The 24,806-nt window shown below is 37.1% G+C and overlaps 1 protein-coding gene across 16 annotated transcripts in view; it reads left to right on the forward strand.

The window, feature by feature from the left end:
• LOC106875689 (uncharacterized) overlaps positions 1-22,515 on the forward strand; it is a 339,933-nt gene extending 317,418 nt beyond the window's left edge. For all 16 annotated transcript variants that reach the window (XM_089355340.1, XM_089355343.1, XM_089355338.1 and 13 more), the window contains 3 exons: positions 8,615-8,780; positions 19,358-19,461; positions 21,383-22,515. In XM_089355340.1, coding sequence (XP_089211466.1) covers positions 8,615-8,780; positions 19,358-19,461; positions 21,383-21,501 — 389 coding nt within the window. In that variant the 3' untranslated portion in view covers positions 21,502-22,515. The remainder of the gene's footprint in view (positions 1-8,614; positions 8,781-19,357; positions 19,462-21,382) is intronic.
• The last annotated feature ends 2,291 nt before the right edge of the window (positions 22,516-24,806 follow it).

Consider the following 24,806-nt stretch of genomic DNA (forward strand, 5'->3'; position numbering starts at 1 on the left):
GCTTACCAACCACATGGTTCTGGGTCCAGTCCCACTGCGTGGCACCTAGGGCAAGTGTCTTTTACTATAGCCTCGAGCCTACAAAAGCCTTGTGAATGGATTTGGTAGACGGAAACTGAAAGAAGCCTGTCATATATATATATATATATGTGTGTGTGTGTGTGTGTGTGTGTGTGTGTGTGTGTGTGTGTGTGTGTGTGTATCATATATGTGTGAGTGTTTGTGTCTGTATTTGTTCCCACCACCACCACCACCACACTACCACCACCATCGCTTGACAACCGATGTTGGTGTGTCTACACCTCCGTAACTTAGCAGTTCGGCAAAACAGACAGCTAGAATAAATACTAGGCTTGCAAAGAATAAGTCCTGGAGTCGATTTGTTCGACTAAAGGCGGTGCTCCAGCATGGCCGCAGTCAAATGACTGAAACAAATAAAAGAATATCATTGAAATGTCGAAGCTACAAGGTAAATTATGATTAATTTAAAACAATGAGAATTAAGAAACATTACATTTGACAGAGTAATCTCAATGCTGAAAGGTTTAGCGATTTCTCTTGCAAATTTCTTTTAATTCAAACCCTAGCGCAGTGATTCCCAGCATTTTCAGTTCCAAAGATCTCTTTTATTCAAATATACTTTCCCACTGATCCAACGCTTTTGAAAGACCTGTTTTCTCAAGAAACCATTTTTATCACTTGAATAATATATATGCCATAATTACTTATCCCTTTGCCTGTCCTGTGTTGGCACTCCGTCGCTTACGACGTCGAGGGTTCCAGTTGATCCGATCAACGGCACAGCCTGCTCGTGAAATTAACGTGCAAGTGACTGAGCACTCCACAGACACGTGTACCCTTAGAGTAGTTCTCGGGGATATTCTGCGTGACACAGTGTGACAAGGCTGACCCTTTGAATTACAGGCACAACAGAAACAGGAAGTAAGAGTGAGAGAAAGTTGTGGTGAAAGAGTACAGCAGAGTTCGCCACCATCCCCTGCAGGAGCCTCGTGGAGCTTTAGGTGTTTTTGCTCAATAAACACTCACAACGCCCGGTCTGGGAATCGAAACCGCGATCCTATGACCGCGAGTCCGCTGCCCTAACCACTGGGCCATTGCGCCTCCACGCGCCTGTCCTGTGTATCACTTGTGAAACAGGATATATTTCCCTGGCATCCATGCATCATATATGAGACACATTCCCAATCTTTTTCAGCTACCAGAGTAACTTAGGACTTATGAAAGGAAATCTTTGTATGACTCAGAGCGTTTTAAACAAGAGCTAGCAAAAATTCAGAAAACAAACATGGACGTTTAGGATAAACTTACGAAAATGTTAGGACAGGCAAAGGGTAATATTGATAGCAGTATTAAGCAAAACGTTTATTTGTTTCATGTTACAGTTTATGCTTTGTTGATGTCATGTTCTATTTTACGTTCTTGGCAGGAAGTTTTAAGTATAGATCAGGTTCTTCATTTGCCCTGTTTCGGTTATTTTGATTTTATTTACAATAAAAGAAAACGACTAGAAATTCTAAGATCTATATAGTATGTGGGAAAAGAGGTATTAAATGGTTAAATTCTAACGCCATCTTTACTTTTTGATATAACTAGAAGGGATTGTCTCCCCCTAGGATAGTTGCCCATCAAGGGTACACTATGTAGATGAGACAAAATCTGGTCTCCTGCAACATAATTCAATAAATTGTTTCCTGATGATTTATTGTAGTTAAGTATCTAACTACACATGGAACATTCATTCAATGTTGTGGTTCCAAACAATCACAACGAGGAAAGGTATGTAGGGAAGAAATGATATAATCTTGTATTTATCGTAATTTCTCCTATATTTACTCTGTATATCATAAACAGTGACCTAAGCACTATATTACAAGCAGATTGGATAATGGTAATCGACGTAGAGCTCTAAACTCAGCTGTGAGATAGTACATTTAACTATAGGCACAGGATATACTAAATTTATAGTAAGGAATTCTAATATTTTTCATGACAACTAAGGCAGAATCATTGAGACGCCGAACAAAATGCTTAGTGGCATCTCATCCGTCTTTACGTTCTGAGTTCAAATTCTGCCGAGGTCAACTTTACATTTCATCCTTCCAGAGCCGATAAAATAAGTACCCGTTGAGCACTGGGGTCAATATAACTGATTTACCCGCTTCCCTGAAAGTGGCCAGTGCTAGTGTGTGCGATGGTGTGGGTGCTGGGAAGCGGTCAGTGCTAGTGTATACGGGGTGGTGTGACGTGGTGTGGTGTGGTATGGTGGTGTGTGGTGTAGTGGTGTGTGCTGTGGGGGTGTGATGTGGTGGTGTGTGGTGTGGTGTGGTGTGGTGTGGTGTGGTGTGGTGTGGTGTGGTGTGGTGGTGGTGAGGTGTGGGGGAAGCAAGAGTGGGGGTCTAAGGGATGGGGTGGAGGTGGGGTGGGATGTATAGGGATGGTGGGTTGGAATGTGTAGGGGTGGGGTTGGAATGTGTAGGGGTGGAGTTGGAATGTGTAGAGTGGGGTTGGAATGTATAGGAGTGGGGTAACGAGGGCGGGAGTGACGATGGAGGGAGAGGGTGGAAGGGAGGAGGTGGGTAGGAGTGAAGAGAGGAAGTAGGTGCCAAGGCAAGAGAGGAGAGGTAGGTGGGAGGAAGTAGGTGTGAGAGGAAGAGAGGAGAGAGGAGAAGGGTTAGATGAAGAGGGGAGGAGAGTTGAGTCCATGTGGCGCAAAGGAGCGAAGAGAGAAGATTAATCCCTGCTCAGATGGGAGTCTGGATAGCTCCTGTGCAAGGACAATCCAAATACAGACAGGTGTTGTAAAGAGTGACCGGTAGAGCGGAAATGGCGTGAGACCGGGGTGTCGTTGCCGAGTCTGATGCCTCGGAGGTGTTCCGTGAACCGGTCAGCCAAGCGGCATCTCGTTTGACCGAGAAGGACAGAGAGAGCAGGAGATGCAGGAGATGACGTTGCTAGAAGTGCTGGTGAAGGAATCAGTAATATGATAGGGTCGATGATAGGTGCCTGTGAGGAGGTTGGTGTTGGAGAGGTAAGGGTAAGTACGGCAGTGTGGGCGGGAGCAGGTGAACGAGCTGGGTTGGGAGGTTGGGTTAGGGAAGAAGCTGTGGACCAAGTGGTCTCGTAGGTTGTGGGCTCGTTTGAAGGAGGGCGTCGGAAAAAGAAGAACGAAAATGCTACTTTTTAAAAATTAGGTACATTTAAATTTCTTTATATAAATACATTTAAAAAATGTTTTTGTTTTACATGTTTTAGTTGTTTATAAAACCTTATCAAAAATACGTACTTAAATAAAATAGGTAGAGAAAAAGGATTATTAATATAATAAACGTTCATAGTGTACTTTTCTTTTTCTATAAAAGTACGTGATAATTTCCATTAATTTTTGTGGCGTTGCTAGTAGTAATTTCAACTGTTGTCTGTGAAGGTATATCAAGTAGTGTGGTCAAAATTGTTTTCAAAAGGAGTGGCTGCGCGTGTGTGTGTCTGTGTGTTTATGTATGTATACTTGTGTTCTGAATTTGATGTAGGACAACTAGATATTTCTTAAAATAATTCGATTTCTCTTCAAAACGGCGCATTACCTTACATCCCTTCACGCCAGAGAGTAACCTCGTCAATCAATATTTAGTTATCGATCAAATACGTACACATGACTGAATTACTGGACTCTGTATGATCAATTAAACCCTCTTGAAGGTGAAGCCCTTGCATGACCTTTGTCCTATGACTGAAACCAGTAAAGTATTTTTTTAATTTATATATATATATATATATATATATATATATATATATATATATATATATATATATACATATACATGTCTCTGTGTGTGTGTGTGTGATAGTGTTATTTATTATATCAAACAAAGCCCTTAAACAAGATGAAAATGACCAAAACGTATTTTCCTACATATCTTTGATTTAAGTCTTATAGAATTAAATAAGTTAAGAAACATTGGCCAGTGTAATCCTCCGGTTATTCAAGGAGACAGCATTTTTCCTGCTGTAATGCTTTTGAGCGTAGGTCTAAATGAGCAGAGATGAGCTGGAGATAAACAATGACTAGACTTCATAGTACTTAAGATTATATGTTATGAGTTAAAACTTTTTCGATGAAACAAAAATACCAGTAATAGACTGCGTCTGACTCGTTGGACTAAATCCTTTCCTCCTTCTTTAAAAATTGTGACACCTAAGTGAAGGTTTCTCACAGAGGTGCAATGCCAGAAATTTAGAGAAAGGTCACAGTCTATTATATTGACCCTAGTAGTTGATAGATACTTATTTCACCGATAACAGACGATTAAAAAGTAAAATCGCGGGATTCGACCTTAGAACGAAAAGAGGCAATTTTTCCTCTGTCATTATATCGATTCCAGCAATTGATTACCCTCTCAGTGATAAGCTTTCACCACTTAGAATAATGCGGTGCTCTCTATAGAACAAAAGATAGATTCCTGTCGACTCCAACCACCGATGTGTTTTCCATTCCTAATTCACATTCCTGCGTTTTATGTCACTAATTCCTTTAAGAAAATAATGAAACTCATAATTCATAAAAATTATGGTTTTTGTTCTTAAGTTGTGTTTTTTTGTTGTTGTTTGTTTGCTTTTTTTTTTTTTTTCTCAGTTTGAAATGTTAGATTGTGAATTAATTCTCTTTACAAATTAAACTCCAATACTGCTCAGAATTGAATTTATCTTTTATCCTTCCGCAGTCGAAGATAAAATGAATACCAGGCAGGCATGTAACGACGTCGAATCAATTAAAATAGATGATGATCTATACTCCCTTACAAATTCGTGATCCTCTACCAAAGTACACACCATTTGTTTCTTATCAACAAGCAAACGAAACAGTAAACAGTTTTCAAGTTTCGATTTCAAATCCTGCCAAGTTCGGTTTTGTCGTTTCTTCCTCCTTCGTCATAGGGTGGTACTTACAAAGTATCTATGAAATACTTCGAGATCGGTTGATTCAGTTGTTGTAATCGTTGATGTTATTGTTGTTTGATGTTGTTTTGTTATTGTTTCTGTTGTTGCTATCATTGTTGTTGTTGTTTTTTGTTATATAAGCCCTAACCAATCCAAAGCGAGTTCTCCAATGAAAAACATTCTCACCACCGCGATCATTTCATCTTCTCAGAGATGTCTAGTACTGCATAATCTAATGTGTACCCTTCCATCCAGTTTTGCTTTTTAAGGTAATAAGTTGTGATTGGATGGATATTTAACTGTTTATTTTCGCACTTCAAAAGCACACGTAGAAGTTGAGTCATTGAGTGGGTGGAATTTATTGGTGTGGCGATTTAATAGAAAAGACGACTGACAACCTGGTTTCACTTTGCAATGTTTTCGATCATACAACCAATTGTTGTTGTTGTTGTTAGTGTGTAGACCCCCAGATCAACGAAGCCTTTGATCAAAAACATTCCATCCGTAACCATCTTATCTTTTCTGAGATTAGCTAATGTCGCTACTTTACCTAATGTGGCCTTTCTTTTTTTAAGATTATAGAGCGTGATTTAATGGAGATTTGACTATTATTTCTAGTAAGCCAAGCAATTATGTAGAATCTATCTTATTTGGCTCGTAATCGATTTAGTTAATTATACCACTGTCCACTATAAAAAAATATTAATCGATACGAAATCAATATTTTACTCCTAAATAAATAGATTGGTCGATAGTTTCACAGATAAAACACTATTGAACGAAAGACATAAACATAAAATTAAAAACGAAAATGGAAAGAAAGAGAAGCAAATTGTTTTAAATATGGCACCCAATACATAAAGGAAAATTAGCAAAATAAAACAGATACGAAAAAAATTCGTTTGTGGAAATATAAATGAAATTTTATAGGGTAACAAATGTTTCTTTAAAATAGCAGACTGGAAATAAAATCGTGCTTGGAAGCTTTTATAAAACCAATCATAGATATTAAATGAATTCTCGCTTTTCTCCCATTCAAGCATCTTATTTGATATTCTAGAATATGGAGAGTACTGAAAGCAAGGCTATTGGTAATTATTATCAAAATTCAATGGTTCACTACATGAATACGTGTATGTATGGATGGAAATATAAAGTAGACAACATAAATGGCTACACTGCATAGATTTTGTATGTTTGTTTGAGTGTGAAATTATTAACATGGTCTGCGTCTATGCGTGTGCATGTATGTAAATACATATATAAAAGTGTGTGTGTGTGTGTGCAAGGTTTGTTATTCTCGGTGTATGCTTGAGTTTCTCCACATCTGTTGTTACGAATACAAAAACGTATTTATGTATGAGTTTGTTCTATATCTGTATCTGTGCACAAAAGACATAAATTAACATATATACGTGTTATCCTACGCATAAGTATACAAATGTACGCCTATATGAACGAATTTATTTATCCGCATGTGTAAATGATCAGACATATAAGTAGCAAACAGAATGATTAACCAAAAATGGAATGAAAATAGATCCAGTGAGTAAGTGCAGTTAATTATGATAAACATCGGAGGATACTGTGTAAGAAACAAATCTCGCGTTAACACTCAGTTAAGTTCAAGTCTTACTATAGATTAGAGATAAATATACTCTACTAGGTTGAGCCTAGTTGTTAGCTATTATAATGTTTCCGTGCGCTACTTAATCCCATGGCATTTATCTCTCAACATCAGATGACAAAAGTGGGTTCTGCCTAAAAGACCAGATTTCTTTTTCCCCACAGTAAAACTTTATTTCACTGTTTAACGTCACTAGTTTTCTCAATTACTTGTGTAAGGCTAATTTCGTAGTACATTTACATGTTTCCGTTAAATCTCACTTTCTCAGTTGCTGCTGCTGCTGCTAAGAGACGGTTTGGCCATGCTACATATGTGTGTGAGAGTGTTTGTGCTTGTATGTATGTATTGGGTCATCCCATAAATAAATCGGTATTTTCAATTGCATGAACTAAAAGGATGGAATAAACTACTTGCATCAACTTGCTATAAAACAGGTAGTATACCTTGTACTTATCCTTAGTGCAAATTTTGAAGAGTGCAGTTCGATTTTAACAGTTATTTTTTCAAAGCTATAATAGAAGTGACAAAGGAACATATTCAGCATATTTTGCTTTATGAGTTCAATAAAGGCAACAACGCAACGGAAAGAATATTAATGCAGAATATGGGATCGGACAATAAGCGTGAGTCAGTGTCAGCGGTGGTTTCAGAAATACCGTGCCGGAAACAACAGCCTAGAAGACGAGCCTCATCCTGAAAGATCCGTAGAGCTCGACGAGGACGTCCTGCAAATCTTGGTGGAAAAATATCCCATCGTAACTGTTGAGGAACTAGAAGAGAAGCTTGGATTCGGTCATTCAACCAGTCATTCAAGTCAGTGGTAGAATCAAAATGACCATCTTTGGTTTCAAGACAAAAGGTGTTCTTCCATCAGGATAATGCTCGGCTATATACAGCGAGGATGACATTCCAAAGGCTAGAGCAGTTTGAATTGGAAACGATGCCCCACCGAACATATTCGGCGGACATTTCTCCATCTGATTATCATTTATTCCGCAATCTTCAAAATTATTTGGACGGAAAAAATATGAATTCTGTAGACGAGGTCAGAACAGTACTGGAGGAGCTTTTCGTCATGGACAAGGGAATTTTGGAAGAGAGGCCTTGCAAGTCTACCAGACAGATGGCAGAGCATTGTATAAAATGAAGGAGAGTATATTTTAGATTAAAAAAGAACTTTATCTTAATTTTGAAAAATGAAAGATGTATTTTAAAAAAACCGCATTATTTATGGGACGACCCAATATGTAAGCATATATATACATATATATATATATATATATATATATATATATATATATATATATGCGCCTTCACACACACACATACACACATACATGTATGTATGTATGTATGTATATACGCATGCATGCATGCATGTATGTATGTATGTATTTATGTATGCATGTCATTATTCAGTTTTATTTCAAGATTTCTTGCCAATAGAGAAAGAGGCGGTTACTAACCTAGAACCAAGCCTCCTTCATTGAAATTTCAACATCATCAACAGGATATTTTAGTATGTATGTATGTGTGTGTGTATGTGTGTATGTATGTATGTATATATGTATGTATGTATGTACACGTGCACATTCGTATATTTTGTTTTATGTGCGTATTCTCATGAATATAGTTGTATATCTAGACATGCTCATATATACTTAAAAGATAAAATTTTGGAAAGTTTTACAGATTTTTAGTTCCAGTGATGGATTGGATCTATAGCCTTCGAATCAGCTTTCTCCTTTCTGGTTTTGAGAAGCCTAATTTCTCAAGATTGGTATTTAGACAGTGTGTTACATATCACCGTGCCGCAATAATTACAAGTATAAACCTGAACTCAATAGTTCAGCGTAGGTATTCTCTTTTTCACTGATCTTCAGCTGTATGTTAACACCTGCGGCGAGCTTCCATACAGTTTCTGTTGTCCCAATTTCCTTCTCAATGTCTGGAGAGATTATAACATTATTCACATTTCATAATTCATAAGCGAATACTTATAAAACTTATTTTCGTTCTGTATATTTTCAGCTCCTGGATGTCGAATCCCGACAGACCTTCGTGGTGAATGGCGCTATACTTTGAAAATCGCCCGCCGACTTTTGGTTGATGTGAAGTACATTGGTCTGGTATTGCTAAATAATACGGTGGTGCGGTTGAACTGTGAGAGTCGCGATGGAAATATGTTTCTTTTTAGGTGAGAAAAACTTTCTGCTCCTCTTTCAATAAAAACTATTGTAATATCTTTTAACTGAGATCTTTTGCTTGTTTCACTCATTGGATTGTGGCCATGGTGAGGCACCGCCTTGAAGGGCTTTAGTCAAACGAAGCGACCCCAGTGCTTGATTATTTAAAACCTGGTACTTATTCTACTGGTCTCTTATACCGAACCGCTAAGTTACAGTGACGTAAACAACTCAGCACTGATATGAATATGAATAGACCGGTATGAATATGTAGAAAAAAATTATTCATCGATCCTCCATTGATTTCGTAGATGAGTATTTAGTAGATCGATCAACTAAATTACCTACTTTTTTAACTAATCTGTGAAGTGACGGAGTTTTCAAATACACACGTTTAGCCTCATCATAATTCTAAATGAGAATCAGCGTAATACAGTGTGTGACAAATCTGGATATTTGAATGGATGTCAATCATCATCAAGCAAACACCGTCAACTGTTGAGAGAGCTAACTATTGAAAATGGTTGAAAAAGAGATGGTGAAACTTGATGGAGAAGTGATATTCAAGCGTGAGGCAGGTATCTGTTTGACTATATATGGCAAGTCAGACCGTCATCACTTCACAATTTGAATGATACTGAAAATCCTGATATGAAGGATTAAAGATCGGATATAAGTCAGTCGATCCAATGGACTATAAAGCCATCAAATGAAAGGCCTCGAAACGGTGCATATTCTCTCCTGGTGGCCTCTGAAACTTACTGGCGATCGATATGAAGACCTTTCGACTGACACCATTTGCACAAGCAAACTGTTTCCAAATCTCTAAGTATTGACAAAGCTGGGTATTTGAATTACAGGTACAATCCATCTGGCAAGCTTCCATACAGTTTCTGTTGTCTCAATTTCATTCTCAATGTTTGGAGAGATTGGAGGCTGTAACACAACATCCTTGTCCTTAGATGTGTTGCATTTTGGGCAAAGATATTCTATTATATTCCGTTCGACACCAGTTGTTATTTCATTTATCTTTAAGCTTTTGTGTGTGATCGCCATCGGAACATAAATGGAACAATCTTTTAACTATATATTGTCAGTTCTCATTATCTTACCCTCTTTGCACTTTAAGAACATCTGTTTCCGTTGGTCGTATAATAACGAAATTGGTGAGGCCTCATACTACAAAGTCATGGTTCATAAGGACTGCTTTATTCCAGATATATCCTTAATGTTGTTACTAGTGTTACATCCCACCTAATTGAGCAGACCAATGATTGGTTTTTTAACTGCCACTATTGAGCAGACCAATGATCGGTATTCTAACTGCCACTATTGAGCAGACCAATGATCAGTTTTCTAACTGTCGCTATAGCATCTGTTTCTCAGGAAAAGACTCCGAAGCGTCCTTCCATTTTTTAAAGTAGCTAGGATGTGATTTATGGAAAATTTTGGTGCTATTTCAAACTGATCGAATTAAAACGTAGTGATTTGTTGATTTATCCGAAAATCATAGTGCAAGGTATAATGGGAGGACTACAAGATAAAGGGAATGTGTGTTCGATTTAATAGGCACAGCAAGTTAAAAGTCCATATTTCATCACTGGCACTACATCGTGTCTATAGCCAAAACATTTTACTTCCCACCATCAAATCCATCTAGTTCTAAACAGGGTGTTGCTTTTTTGACCTTCCTTTTCAGACATAGTTTATCTAGATTAAATGTCCAAGAGGAATTATTGTTCATACGATTATAAACTTAAGAAATGAAATATTTCTTTTTTTTAATATTCACACTACTTTTCGATCGGTTTTATCTGCAGTTATCATCAAATGTCCAATTTCTAGATATTTACATACCAGAAACTTTTATTTATAAACTAAGAGCTACAACACTCTTTCTTTACTATGCCACTAATGCATGTATATTTAATGTTACGTTTTTAGGTTTAAATTTATTTTTCACTACAGACAACCATAATATACTGCCATCATCAACAGCTCTACGAATGGACATCAGCTCTATTTAGCCGCCTTCAGTGAAAAGTAAACTTAAACAATCGGAAAATATAGATGCAATCATTAAATACACATGCATCAGTACCATAGTGGATAAAAATATTACTACTGTAAGTTTAGAAATAAAGGCTACAGATTCGAAACCACTCAAACACAGTGTACTTGTCTGTATCGGAAAATATGACAGAAATAAAAACTAGCTTAGAATGCTTCATCTCCAGAGAAGAAATTAAAAGTGCAACTAATATAATCATATGATTTATCTAGGACTATGTCATTAAATGAATTCTTCGTTCTTAAGCCAGTAGGCTATGATTTGATGAGTTCGGGTTGTTAACTTCAGTAGACTAAACAACCACATGGATGCTCTAACGTGACACTGAAGGTGGTGGTTTCAACTATAAAAAATGATAGCTGATTTGTTGGTTCGTAATGCCACATTCAGATCCTTTCGCAGAAATGTTACATGAAAGAGATTAGTGCCTCATCGTTGTTGGCACTCCGTCGCTTACGACGTCGAGGGTTCCAGTTGATCCGATCAATGGAACAGCCTGCTCGTGAAATTAAAGTGCAAGTGGCTGAGCACTCCACAGAGACGTGTACCCTTAACGTAGTTTTCGGGGATATTCAGCGTGACACAGTGTGACAAGGCTGACCCTTTGAATTACAGGCACAACAGAAACAGGAAGTAAGAGTGAGAGAAAGTTGTGGTGAAAGAGTACAGCAGGGTTCGCCACCATCCCCTGCCGGAGCCTCGTGGAGCTTTAGGTATTTTCGCTCAATAAACACTCACAACTCCCGGTCTGGGAATCGAAACCGCGATCCTATGACCGCGAGTCCACTGCCCTAACCACTGGGCCATTGCACCTCCACTGCCTCATCGTAGAGGAGGTTTAACTCTCTATTTCACGCAAGAAATCAAGGATAAACGTAAGCTGAGGACGTGGATGGGTGAGTGCAAGTTATCAAAATACTCGTTTGTTATACAGTTTTCTTGCCCCACTCACAGTATTACCGATTTACAGCGAAGTGGTTGCTGCGACTTCAACAACGCAGTAATGGCAACAGAATACGAACGGTCGACACTTACACCCGCAAGTTAATGAGGAAACAGCTCTTCCAAATTCGATTCTTTATATTTCCATGTTTTATAAACGTTCTTAATTTCTATTTTAATGCATGAATTTATAGATCTTCAGCATGCCATTTTTCCATTATGCTAAATAGTTCTGTTATGTCTTTCATTTTCTATAATTAAACTACTGAATGCGTAACATTTAGTCTAAGTTACAAGAAATTCAGTTATGTCTTCAATAAAGCTTGCTAAAAGCGTAATATTCGAACACATAACGGAGTTAGTGAGGCGGTCGACTCCATCGACTCCAGTACCTGACTGGTACTTTACTTTTTTTTTCGATCCCAAAAGGATGAAAAGCAAAGTTGACCTCGGCTTGGACTGAACTTAGAACATAAAGAACCGGAACAAATACTGCAAAGCGCTTTTTCTACGCTCTCCTGATTCTACCAGCTCGCTGCCTTGTTGTGGCATTCCATCGGTTGCGACGAGGGTTCCAGTTGATTTGATCAACGGAACAGCCTGCTCGTGAAATTGACGTGCACGTGACTGAGTACTCCACAGACGCGCGTACTCTTAACATAGTTCTCAGGTAGATTCAGAGTGACACAAAATGTGACAAGGCTGGTCCTTTGAAATACAGGTACTACTCATTTTTGCCAACTGAGTGGACTGGAGCAACGTGAAATCAAGTGACTTGCTTAAAGACACAATGTGCGCGGCCGGGAATCATCACCTTGTAATAAGACAATAATAGCTCTATACGAACAGAGTCCACAGGGGCTAATGATGTCTGCGTTGGCAAAAGTTATACAGTATAGAGGATAAACCAAGGTGGGGTAGAGGAATGCGACCTAACGCTCTCGTTTACTTGTTTCAGTCATTAGACTACGACCATGCTGCGGCACTGCCTTGGAGGATTTAATCGAACTAATCGACCCCAGTACTTTTTTTAAAAGCCTGGTACTTATTATTTCGGTCTTTGTTTTCGCAGAGCCATTAAGTTACGGGGACGTAAACAAGTCAACATGGGTTGTCAAGCGGTGGTGGAGGACAAGCACACACACACACACACACACATACATACATACTTACACACAGTGGTCTTTTAGTTTCTGTCTACCAAATCCATTCAAATGGCTTTGGTCGGCCCAGGGCTATAGTAGAAGACACTTGCAGTGGGTCTGAACTCGACGCTTTATGGTTGGGAAGCAGACCTTACCACATAGCCACGCCTGCGCTCTCGGTAGAACATTTTACTGCAAGACGAAAGGTCAATTTCGGTAAGACTCCTTTTTCTTCTCTTTACGGCATGGCAACTTCAGTGAATAATAAATTTTCTAAGTGTTGTTACTCAGGCGCTGTAGTCTTAGAGTTGCTGGCTGCTGACCAAATTAATTCTTATCTTAACCACTCTTTCATGGTATTGGGAAATCAGCAAAGCTGAAGGCGATTTTTTGTTTTTGTTTTTGTACTGTACAGGTACTGACGATTGAATACTAAATAAGAACAACAGTTGAGAACATTAATTAGATATTCATCTTATGAAGTAATACCATTCCTTTGCATTTGTCATCATCTCACATCGTTCTCAACAGCATACTCAAAATAAACATTGTGTGTGAAGTTGTTTAATGCAAAGGGTTAATTATAACCGGATTTTATTCACCTCTATCAACCGAAGCTCTTCTCGTCAAAGTCACTTTATGATTGAATCTGTATCTATGCTAAAAGGTACTGTGTTTGTGTTGTTCTATATAGTACAAGCAGTTAGAAATTCAACTCTAATAGAGAACCAAGTTACTTGAAACAAAAGCTGTTCCTAAGAAATTGGATAGCATCAAATACTTTTTTATTTTATGTTTGCTACTCGGAAGACCGGGTGGTAAACAAAACGCAGTGCTATTTATATGGTACAAACTCATGTCGGTTATCGTTTAGCCCCGAGTCAACCCTAATCAAGCAGACCTATAACCAAAAGCATTCCAGCCGCGTCCATAGTGTCTTTTTTTAAGGTTGCCTAAGGTTACCTAAGGTTACATTAAGTAATGAGGTTTTCTTTCCTTTTGTCTTTATTATTTATGATAGTAAGGCATGATTTAAGGGAGATATAGTTGCTATTTCTACCAACCCGTGATGCCTAGACCCTTCCTCGATAGCTCAAAAAGATTTATCAGTGAAATTAGGGAGCATTCATGTGATCGCTCAATGCACTTAGAGTTAACAACCCTAAACCCACCAACACCACCAACCCCCAGCCTACTGGCTTAAGAAGGGAGGATACATTTAATAACGTAGTCCAAGATAAGCTACACGATTATAATGTTTGCTCCAGTAATCTCATGTCTAAAGGTGAAACATTCTAAGTTATTTACATCCACTTTGTTTTATTCTTCGTTCATCATATTATTTTCCGGTACAGACAGGTTTTGGTGTCTGACTAGATTCGAACTTGGGGGCCTTTATTTCTAAACTAATAACATTAATGTTCTTATCTACAATGGCACTGACGCATGTGTAATTAATCATTGCATTTGTATTACAAATATTTATTCAACTAACCTAAAGTACGTTTGTTCCTAATCCCTGACGCTGATGTAGCTATTTTTATCCCGACCAGGCGGTCCACTAGCGCAACTCAGTCACTGATATTGACTGGTTTTTAGTTAAATCTACAGCTTTTAATCTACCCAGGATTGTTACTCTTCGGTATTTCCCATTGAGGAAGACAAAGGAGCAGGAAACACACGTCTGGGAATCCACTAGAGGGTTTATTGAGGGAAAACACCTAAAGCTCCACGAGGCTCCGGTAGGGGATGGTGGCGAACCCTGCTGTACTCTTTCACCACAACTGTCTCTCACTTTTTCTTCCTGTTTCTGTTGTCACTGTAATTCAAAGGGTCAGCCTTGTCACGCTGAATCTCCCTGAGAACTACGTTAAGGGTACACGTGTCTGTGGAGTGCTCTGTCACTTGCACGTTAATTTCACGAGCAGGCTGTTCCGTTGATCGGATCAACTGGAACCCTCGACGTCGTAAGCGACGGAGTGCCAACAACAACACCTTTTACCATACAAAGAATGTTTATTCCACTATAACTGCAGTGAATTTACCTTTAGAAATTAAAATATGTTACAAACATATTTAGACTAATCTAAAGTTCACTTTTCCTAATCACTGCTTGACTGAGATACATACATACATACATACATACATACATACATAGGGTTCTTTACGGTTTCCGTCTATCATTCATAAATCATTGGTCGGCGCGCGGCAATAGTAGAAGACACCCAAAGTACTGTGCATTGGAACTGAGCTCGAAACATTGATAGGATTTTTGTGAATGAGTACTAAATGCCTACTTCTCAGTACCATTCATCCAATGTTATGTCCGTTCCTAAGTTAAATCTATCTCCACCCAAGATAATCTACTACCGAAAGTTAAATCTACCACATAAAATAGGAGAAAACATAAAATGTCCAACCCGAGGAGTCATCATATCACTCAACATTTGGAATGTTTTGGTCTTTAAAACGAAGAACTTAACAATATATAACATTATATAGCTTTTGGAACAAAAACAAAACACCCCATTCCAGGAAAGCTTTTGCAATACTAAACAAAGCCAAACCAATGCCAAACTAAAAACATCTTACCTCCCAAAATAAACATCTACTTAAGAACAACAAGATTTTTTTCTTCCCCGTAAATAGCAATAAGTTCCTTTGTCTCGATTTAGAAACAGCGTTACATTTGGTTTATGAAAGAATTTCAAAATCGACAGCTACAAACTCTCTATAAATAGTGTCTATAAATTCTTTACAGTACTTTTTGTTTCCTTCGGTTTTTTTTTCTTTTCTTTTCTTTTCTTTTCTTTCTGCTTTATTTATGCGTATGGGGTTTGGAGTGGCTCCTTATTGCGTTTAAAAGTTTTTCTCATTCATTTCTGTTCAAATCGATACATTTACAGACTTAATCCCTAGCCAATGAAAGTGTAAAAGAGTGGAACCAAGTAATAATGGTGTAAAGGTGTTGATTCATTGTAACCAAACTGAATGAAAACTCTGTGCCAGTGGCTGGATTATATCTGTGAGCTATGTATGTGTATGTGTATGCGCGTAAAGGAGTCTGAGTGTGTAAAAGTGTCTGTGTGTTTGCGTGTGTGTGTACGTGTGTTTGTCGGTGTCTGTGTGTTTGAGTCTGTGTGTGCGTGTCTGTGTGTATATGTTGAGTCTATTTGTGTGAGTCTGTCTGTTTCTATATGTCTGTCTGTGCATTTGTCAGTATGCGTGTGTATGCGTGTTTAAAAGAGATTTTGTTCCGTTTCTTTTCCTGAATATATTTTTTCCGTTTTTTTTCCTAATCATTGGAATTATTCTGACCAAAAGCGAAGATGACTGAGTCTAAAGGATACGATGCTGATTAAACTAAATGAGAGATATCTATTAGCCTGTCTCCTGTTACTAACATTGCGTTGCATTGATTGTCAAGATGAATAACTCTCAAAACCCTTAATATTCTTTTAAAATTTCCAATAACTTCGTCTGAAATGTTTATTGTATCTGTGTGTGTGCATGTGTGTGTATGTGTTTTGTATTTATTATATGTGATAGAGAAAGAGAAAGTTTGTATCATAGCTAAAGCACTTTAATTTCTATTCATTCATCTTCTCTGCTTCCTGAGAAAGAGATGGAGGTAGAGTACTCAAGCACCTCCTCCATAGGTTCCTGTCAGAAGCTACTGCCATTTCACTTTCCGGATGAATTCCCAAGCGTGACCAGCTGGAGCAACGAATATTATCCAACAATCTTTGTTCTTGGTCTTCCGCCAGGTCTGTTGCCGGTTGGCTTGGTCTGCTGCCGAAGAATCTATCTTGCAATTCGTTCTTGCGACATTCTAATCACAGGTCCGTAGTACCGAAGCTATGACTTTTCAATGCGGCTCGGCCTAGAAAAACTCCCTGGTCTCCGAGCTACGCACCCTGTAGAATAATCTAACACAAGAGACCCTTCGGAGGAAATTGGGTTTAATTTCCAAGCATACAGTTTTTTTAAGTGCACAATTTTTAATTGTGTAGAAATTTTCTCAAGCTGAGTTTTCTACACAGGGCTCTAATATTCTTGACCAAGTTTGTTATATCAGTCAGAACGTTACCAGTTTGTATCATGAAGCCGGTGTCTATGGGAATTTTGTCTTTATCCTGAAGAAGAACTCTGTGGGAAACGTTGAATTTTCCACCCTCCACGGCAGTTTCTCTGAACTCCTTCTTCCGCTTTAGATATAATAATTTTTTTTTTAGTAATGTATGTGTGCATATATATACAAACAAATCTGGGCACATATATACACTGCGTTTCAAATTATTAACGACGTAGCACTCTTTGAATTTTATTTGAAAACTATTCCGTGGAATTCAACGAAGTGTTCACAGAACGTGATGTGTAAAACACGTGGGGTTCTGTAAAACAACAAAGAAACTACGGCGATTTACCAAATTCACGTAAACCTTCCCTGTTTCAAATTATTAGCGAGGGGTAATCAAAACTCATGTAAACAAGAAAATGCCAATTTGATTGTTTGATGTATATACTGAAATGAACACATGAACACATACAGTCATAAACATGGAAGAAATAGAAGTAAACAAATATACAGCATTTAAAAATGATAGGTGAGCTGGTTAATAAGGGATATATGAGCCTTTATTTGACATAAGTTGGAAAAGACGCTGGTCCATGAAACATGCTAATTTCTGGATTTCCTCTGATATTATACCACGAGATACATGCACTATTGCCTGCCACAGTTCATCTTTTCTCCTAAATTGGCGTCCATTTTCGTAAACTCGTCGCTTTAGAATACTTCACAAGTTTTCTATTGGTTTTAAAGGAAACAAACAGACCACTTCATCTTCGGAGGTCCACAGAAGCGTAATTGTTGCAGATATTCTGTAATTTTCTTCGCTGAATGTGAGGACGCATTATCTTGTATGAATACATATTATAGCTGTCTTGAAGGTGATCCTTTGCTTTTTTAACCAAGGTTCAAGCTACTCCCTCAGAAAGGCTATGTAAGCATCATCAGTCATTTTAACACAAGAAACAATAAATCATATTATCTCTGGCTGCCCAGTCCTGGCTAAGAAGGAATATATTCACAGACACGACAGAGCTGGGACCTACATACACTGGAAGCTATGCCAACACTATCGAATAACAACAGGAAAAAAATGGTATAGGCACACGCCAGAAAAGGTCACAGAAAACGAGAAAGCAACCATACTCTGGGATATGCCAATACACACAGATAGAGAAATTAAGGCTAATATGCCAGTTATAGTTGTCAGAGATCATGAAGAAAAAAAATGCTTTCTAATTGATGTATCACTACCAGCAGATGACCACGTTTGTCTAAAAGAAATGGAGAAACTTTCAAAATACAAAGACCTGGAAATAGCGGTAACTCCAATGTGGAATCTAAAAACAGAAACAATTCCTATCATAGTAGGCGCATTAGGTATGATAAAAAAATATTCAGACAAATACATAACAAAAACACCGGGACTTACAGGTATATATAACATACAGAAAATTGCACTACTGGGCACTGCACACATCCTACGCAAAACGCTTTCAATACAGTAACCATAAGAACATCACAGCAAACCACAGCACATACCCAAGGCACACAGAGCTGCGCTTGGTAGTGCAGTGAAAGCACGCTATAAAAATAAAACTACTGAAGAATAATAATAATAATAATAATAATAATAATAATAATAACAACAACAACAACAACAATCCTTTCTACAAAACGGCAGAAGGCCTGAAATTTGGGGGGAGAGGACTAGTCGATTACATCAACCCCACTGTTTCACTAGTACTTATTTCATCGATCCCGAAAGGATGATAGGCAAAGTCGACCTCGGCGGAATTTGAACTCAGAACGTAGCGACAGGTGAAATACCGCTAAGCATTTCGTCCAACGCGCTAACGATTCTTTTCTACTCAAGGCACAAGGCCCGAAATTTGTGGGGAGGGGGGGTTAGTCGATTAGATCGTCACCAGTACGCAACTGGTACTTAATTTATCGATCCCGAAAAGATGAAAGCAAAGTCGACCTCGGCGGAATTTGAACTCAGAACATAAAGACAGATGAAATACCACTAAGCATTTCGCCTGGCGTGCTAACGTTTCTGCCAGCTCGCCGCCTAAATAATAATAATAATAATTATTATTATTATTATTATTATTATTATTATTATTATTATTATTATTGTTGTTGTTGTTGTTGTTGTTGTTGTTATTATTACTCTACCGATTTGGGGATAGGAACTACCGTCCTTTCTGTTACTTGCCCAATATACAATTCCACTCGAACATTTCTCTTTTCAGGAATATATCTACTTTTAATTAAGATTTACAATAACTAATTATTTTATTTCAGTCATTTTATTTTATGCATCTTTTCCTTTTATTATTTTTCATCTTTCAGAGCGAAGAATTTCGATCCTGGAAGACACGATGCGTTAATCTGTTTGAAAGTGGAACGGTTAGAATACGATCCGCACTACGCATATAAATTGTCACGTCTCAACAGTAAGATAGTTTATTTACTTATCATTATGCTTTTAGTGTTATTGTTGTTGTTCATTTTGTAATCTTTATTCCTCGATGAATAGGTTTTACTCGCGGAAATATTTAAGCGAAGAGTTTGTAAGCAAACGAAATACTTCTTAGTTATACATTGTATTCATCATCGTCTAGACCAATGAACTACACAGCTTCTTTGTAAGTATTTTAACCGCCGAAAAGAAAATGTTGTTAATAGCAACCAACACCTACGTGGAAAGAGAATCACAGAAATGAACTAGGAATGCACGTAGTAATGTTATCTAGTAATAAATTTTTATTCACACAATGCAGTATTCTTACATAAGGTTATACTAAATTTTAAAGAAACAACTGGAACTGTGGTATTGATGGCGTTCCGAATGGGCCTTAAGTACATAAGTAAAATGAAATGGCTCCAGGTGTAAATAGAAACCCGGTAGCTTATTTGATTCACCAGAAACTTATTTTAAAACTTTTTACTTTGGAAGTCAGATGAGAATTCGAGAAAACATTGACACAAAATCTTCGTTAAAATGCTTACACGTTTCGTTAAGAGATGGACATACGAGGAAATAATTAAATTTATAAGTTGCTTCAAAATGATTAAAATTAGAGCTAAATTCTGGAATGTTGTACAGCTTTCGACGTCAGTAAATGTAGACAATTTCATCCTCCACTGACAAATACTGAATCGTTTGAGAAAGCTCAAAAGCTTCAGAATTTTGAGCAACCTCAATGGGTACTTTACCCTTTACTTCATTATTCTATGCTAACGACAATAGTGATATATATATAAGTAACTGAACTTGATGGTGAATTAAAAATTAGTCGTCGACTTAAGTCTCTTGATCTACGGGATTCACCATTTACAAAGACTGGTTTCTTTTTTGACTCAACAATCTTAACATTTTAGAGAAGGGAAATAGGAAATGTAACGTTTAAACCATTCGTACTGAATTAATTCTGTATGAGAAAATTCTCTTTGATGACAGCTTACCACTTCCTTAATTTACAGCACTTGATACTTTCTATTACAAATATTGACTGATAAAAATTACCAGCAAACTTACTGACGATCTTTAATATATTTAATACACTAACCATCTTTAAATACTGGCAATCGTTCATATACAACTTACTGGTCATCTTTAATATATAATTTTATGAGAATAAACTATACTTTTGTCATATAGAGGGGATATAGCAGAATGTTGGATGAAGATTGAAGTTCAATATCAGCTAAGGTCGAATAGGAAATATTCATCACTTTGAAATTATAATCCTCTCTGATCACGCAATTTGGTCTATCGATTGTAACATTGAACGACTTACAGATAATGATTTCTAACTTGAACCGACGCCCACAAACACAAATTTTTACAGGTACTTAGATTATCGACCTCTGAAGGACAAAAGGTAAATCCAACTCGCCCCTCTCAGTGGTTACCCAGTAGTGAATCGGCAGTTCCAAAGCCTTTGGCGAATTGTAAAGGAGACCTTTTCTAAGAAACGGTAGTTAATTTAACTTATTTTTTACTTATACTCCTTTATCGATGGAAAGATGTCAGCTGTTTAGTGTGATTTGAAAGTAAAGATGTTTAATATGAAACTGGAAATTGTCTATATTTCAATCACAGTTTGCACCATTATAGCTAACACGAAAGACTTAGGTAGTAAGCTTCTTTTCGGCAAGCTGATCCTTCAGCTTGGTTTCGATTCCTAGCTATAATTATTCCTCTTTGTTTAAGCAGTTGATACTTTTGAGAAATGCTCGAACATAATAGTACCTGCTTCCCGACATTTTTTTTTTTCCTTTTTATCGAGAAGTTAATATTTAGATATCCATAGAGATTGTTTATGCATTCATTTCAGTTATTTCTCTATTCTCTTTTTTTCATTTTCCCAGGTGGTAACGTTCTCCACAACCAGCTCAGATTGATAAACGTGAATGAACCGCTGCAGCTTCATATACACTGTGACTGGATTGAAAGTCCCGGCATTGCAGAATATCTCTATCCACTCTAGTGGCAATCCACATTGTGGTAATATCAGTAGTAGTAACAGTAATAGTAGTGTTTGTAATAGTTCATCTGTTGCTTTTTTTTAACTCAAAACTTCTGCAGCGGGGAATGAAACTCCCTTTTTCATTTTTTAAAAATTTGTTCTTGGAGTAAATTATCTGCCAAAGCAGAAATGTTTTACCACAGTAAACCTATACTGAGTTGTTACGGCTTGTATCAAACCACGTCTAATTTTATTTCACTTTACTATGTCTCACATCTACCGCGGATTTCCCTCTTTCTCTCTATAAATGTCTATTTATCTATTTCTCCTTCTCTCTCTCTTTCTTCTCTCTTTTCTTATTCCCTCTTATCCCAGTGATAGGAATGGATTTAAAGAATTATACATATACCCTCGGACTACTGACTCATGGGTTGTGAGATCAACTCCTATTTTGATGCGTTTTTTTGTGTCCATGGCCAAGACACTAAATTCTACTTTCCTCAGTTTACCTAGCTGTAGAACACCTGCCGAGTCTTCTGCAGAAAATTGCAATAGACAAGAGTGAGTCCAAACTAAAGGGCAGACATATCTCCTCTGCTGACCGCTACTGAACCCTCGAACAACCGCCCCTTTGAACCAATAAAAATTTGGCAAAATACATACAAAATCTGTATCCAAAATATATGTTCTCGTAGACGATCACAAGGAGATCCATCAGTGATCACAGAAGAGACCCAATGCATGTAATTGGTTTAAATTTCTCACAAAAGATGCATAATAAACATTTTTACTGATACAAGAAAACAAAAATCTAGAAATTGAGAAGTAAATAAACGTTGTTCACCCGGTTAATCTTCATATCCATCACTGCTAAAAACTAACTTTGAATGGCACGTATATTTTAATGTCACACCGGCCATTTTGTTTCACAGAACTTTCTTTCTGATTGAATCTTTCTTTACATAAGATTAAACCTGTCTTTATTCTGTATTGATATTAAGTCTATAAAATATTCTCAACTCTGTTTTATTCATATTTAACGGTGTTTGTGTCTTTAATTTTCTCAATTTTTTCTCGATCATTTGCTACTAAGTCAGTTAAGAATGGTTGATTCGAAAAGTATATAAACTAACAATTATATAACACATATATGTGTGTGTGCGTGTGTGTGTGTGTGTGTGTGTGTGTGTGTGTGTGTGTGTACTCACACATATATGTTTGTACATATATATGCATATGTGTTTATATGTCTAATTATGTATGTATGTAGTGTGAGTGTGTCCGATGTGATATGTGTATGTATTTCTCTTCGATACTCTACAAAAAAAAAAAAAAGTTTTCAAGTAGTACTGCTTGACCTGATGTAACATGGTAATCAGACATTTTTTTTTAAAGCTAAAATTTAACGGCTATTTTAGGACCTGAATCCTTCAGCCGCAGCATCTCTTTTATTTCTTAGAATATGTAAAGTTCAATCCTTAAGTAGATAAAGCAGTATACCAGCGATTGTTGTTCTCTGAACAAGGCACTGAAACATTGAATTATTTTATGAATCTCACTTAGTTGCCTGTTAAGTAAATAAGCGAAAGGTAAAGAGTAAATCACTCGATTGTGTAGCGACGCACGAAGTAATAGTAAGTATTAGAGGCACACAGAACTCCATTTTTTTTTCTTTTGCGCCTTTCATTATTTTCTCCGAGTCTCTTCCAGAAGGTTTCTCCTCTCTTTCTACCTTCTCACTCCCTATCATATTCAACATTAAGCTCTTAAAATTGGTGACACAGAACTATGATTAAATTCTTTCACAGAACTATGATTAAATTCTTTCACAGAACTACTACCAAAGTCTCTTAGTATTAATGCCTAAGAACTATGATCAAATTCTTTAACAAAACTATTATCAAATTATATAACAGAACTATTACAAATTCTCTTCCTATATGTGGCTTACAGAACTATGACCAAATGGTCTTACAGAACTAATTCTTTTGTATAGGAAAATAATGTCTGATTACTTGCTGGTTTTCTTCGATAAACTTAGCACGAAGGAGAACTTACGTAAATAATGAATGTAGTAAACAATAGTGTGATAGTTAGTTTATTAAGCTGGCAGGTATTTAAACAGAAAACGAAATTTTCATTTGCCACATTAACGCAAGTTCAGAATTTGGGATAAGAGCAGAATCGATTAAGTTGACTTCGGTACATGTCTAATGTTCACTTTATCGACGCTAGGAATTATGAAAAAGAAAATTTTTATCAGTTGTTTTTGTAGTAAGAACATAAAAGGACGTGACTAAACACTGGAAGATTTTTTTTTTTTTTTTTTTTTTTGTCCGACACGCTACCGATTCTGTCACTATTCCTTTGACAAAGAAATATATTGAAAAGTTTTTTACTCTTTAGAATTACCTTTTAGTCTGCAATTTTACCGCAGTTAGTATTATAAGAATAGTCTTGAAGAAGATTCATTAAAATGGTGAAAATTCATAAATTTTCACAGTCATTAAGCAGTGCACATAGACAAATCACCTAACTCGCGTAGGCCAATTGTTCTTCGTTATAAATAAGTCACTACACAAAATGTTTGGCTTATAGTTGTAAGCAGCAGGAGCATTGTAAAATCAACTAATATTTTGTTGGCTTACCTGCTGAATTAAACTCATCCTATGGGGCTTTTTTTTTAATGATTGTAGACATTACATATACATGGTTGCTACAAAATGTCTATGATTTGATTTTGAAACTTAGAATCAGGAACTACATTGCAGTGAAACTAACCTAATAGTCCATTCAATATATACGATGGCCCCAAATCTTCTATAACTATTTCTCTTAGACAAGCAGGATTTATTGGAGTATAGAACGTTAACTTCAATGGCAATCAAAGTATGATGTAATTTAGTTTAATGTTCGAGAAATAATTAGTATTGTGAATTCAACATCGAAATGAAATTGCCCTGAGGTCCCGGGTTGCCAGAACTAGCCCCTTATGTAACAGCATTTATTACTACCCTGGTTTATTATAACCAAATGCAAGATCGAACTGTAACACTGAATGGTATCAACTCTGCACAGTAATTGATAAATGCCCAGTAAATGGCTTGAAGCAGCACACACTGCATTACCTGTTGAACAACTACATCTCATTTTTTCTCTTGTACGAAATGAAATCGTTTTATCCACTTATCCTTATTGGCGAGGGTGGTGAGCTAGCAGAATAGTTAATGCACCATGCAAAATGCATGGCAGCGTTTCGTGCTGAGTTCAAGTTCCGCCAAGGTCGACTTTGCCCTTCATCCATTCCGGGTCGATACAATAAGTAC

Source organism: Octopus bimaculoides, chromosome 7, assembly GCF_046866305.1.
Source record: "Octopus bimaculoides isolate indiv1 chromosome 7, ASM4686630v1, whole genome shotgun sequence".
Classification (NCBI taxonomy): domain Eukaryota; kingdom Metazoa; phylum Mollusca; class Cephalopoda; order Octopoda; family Octopodidae; genus Octopus; species Octopus bimaculoides.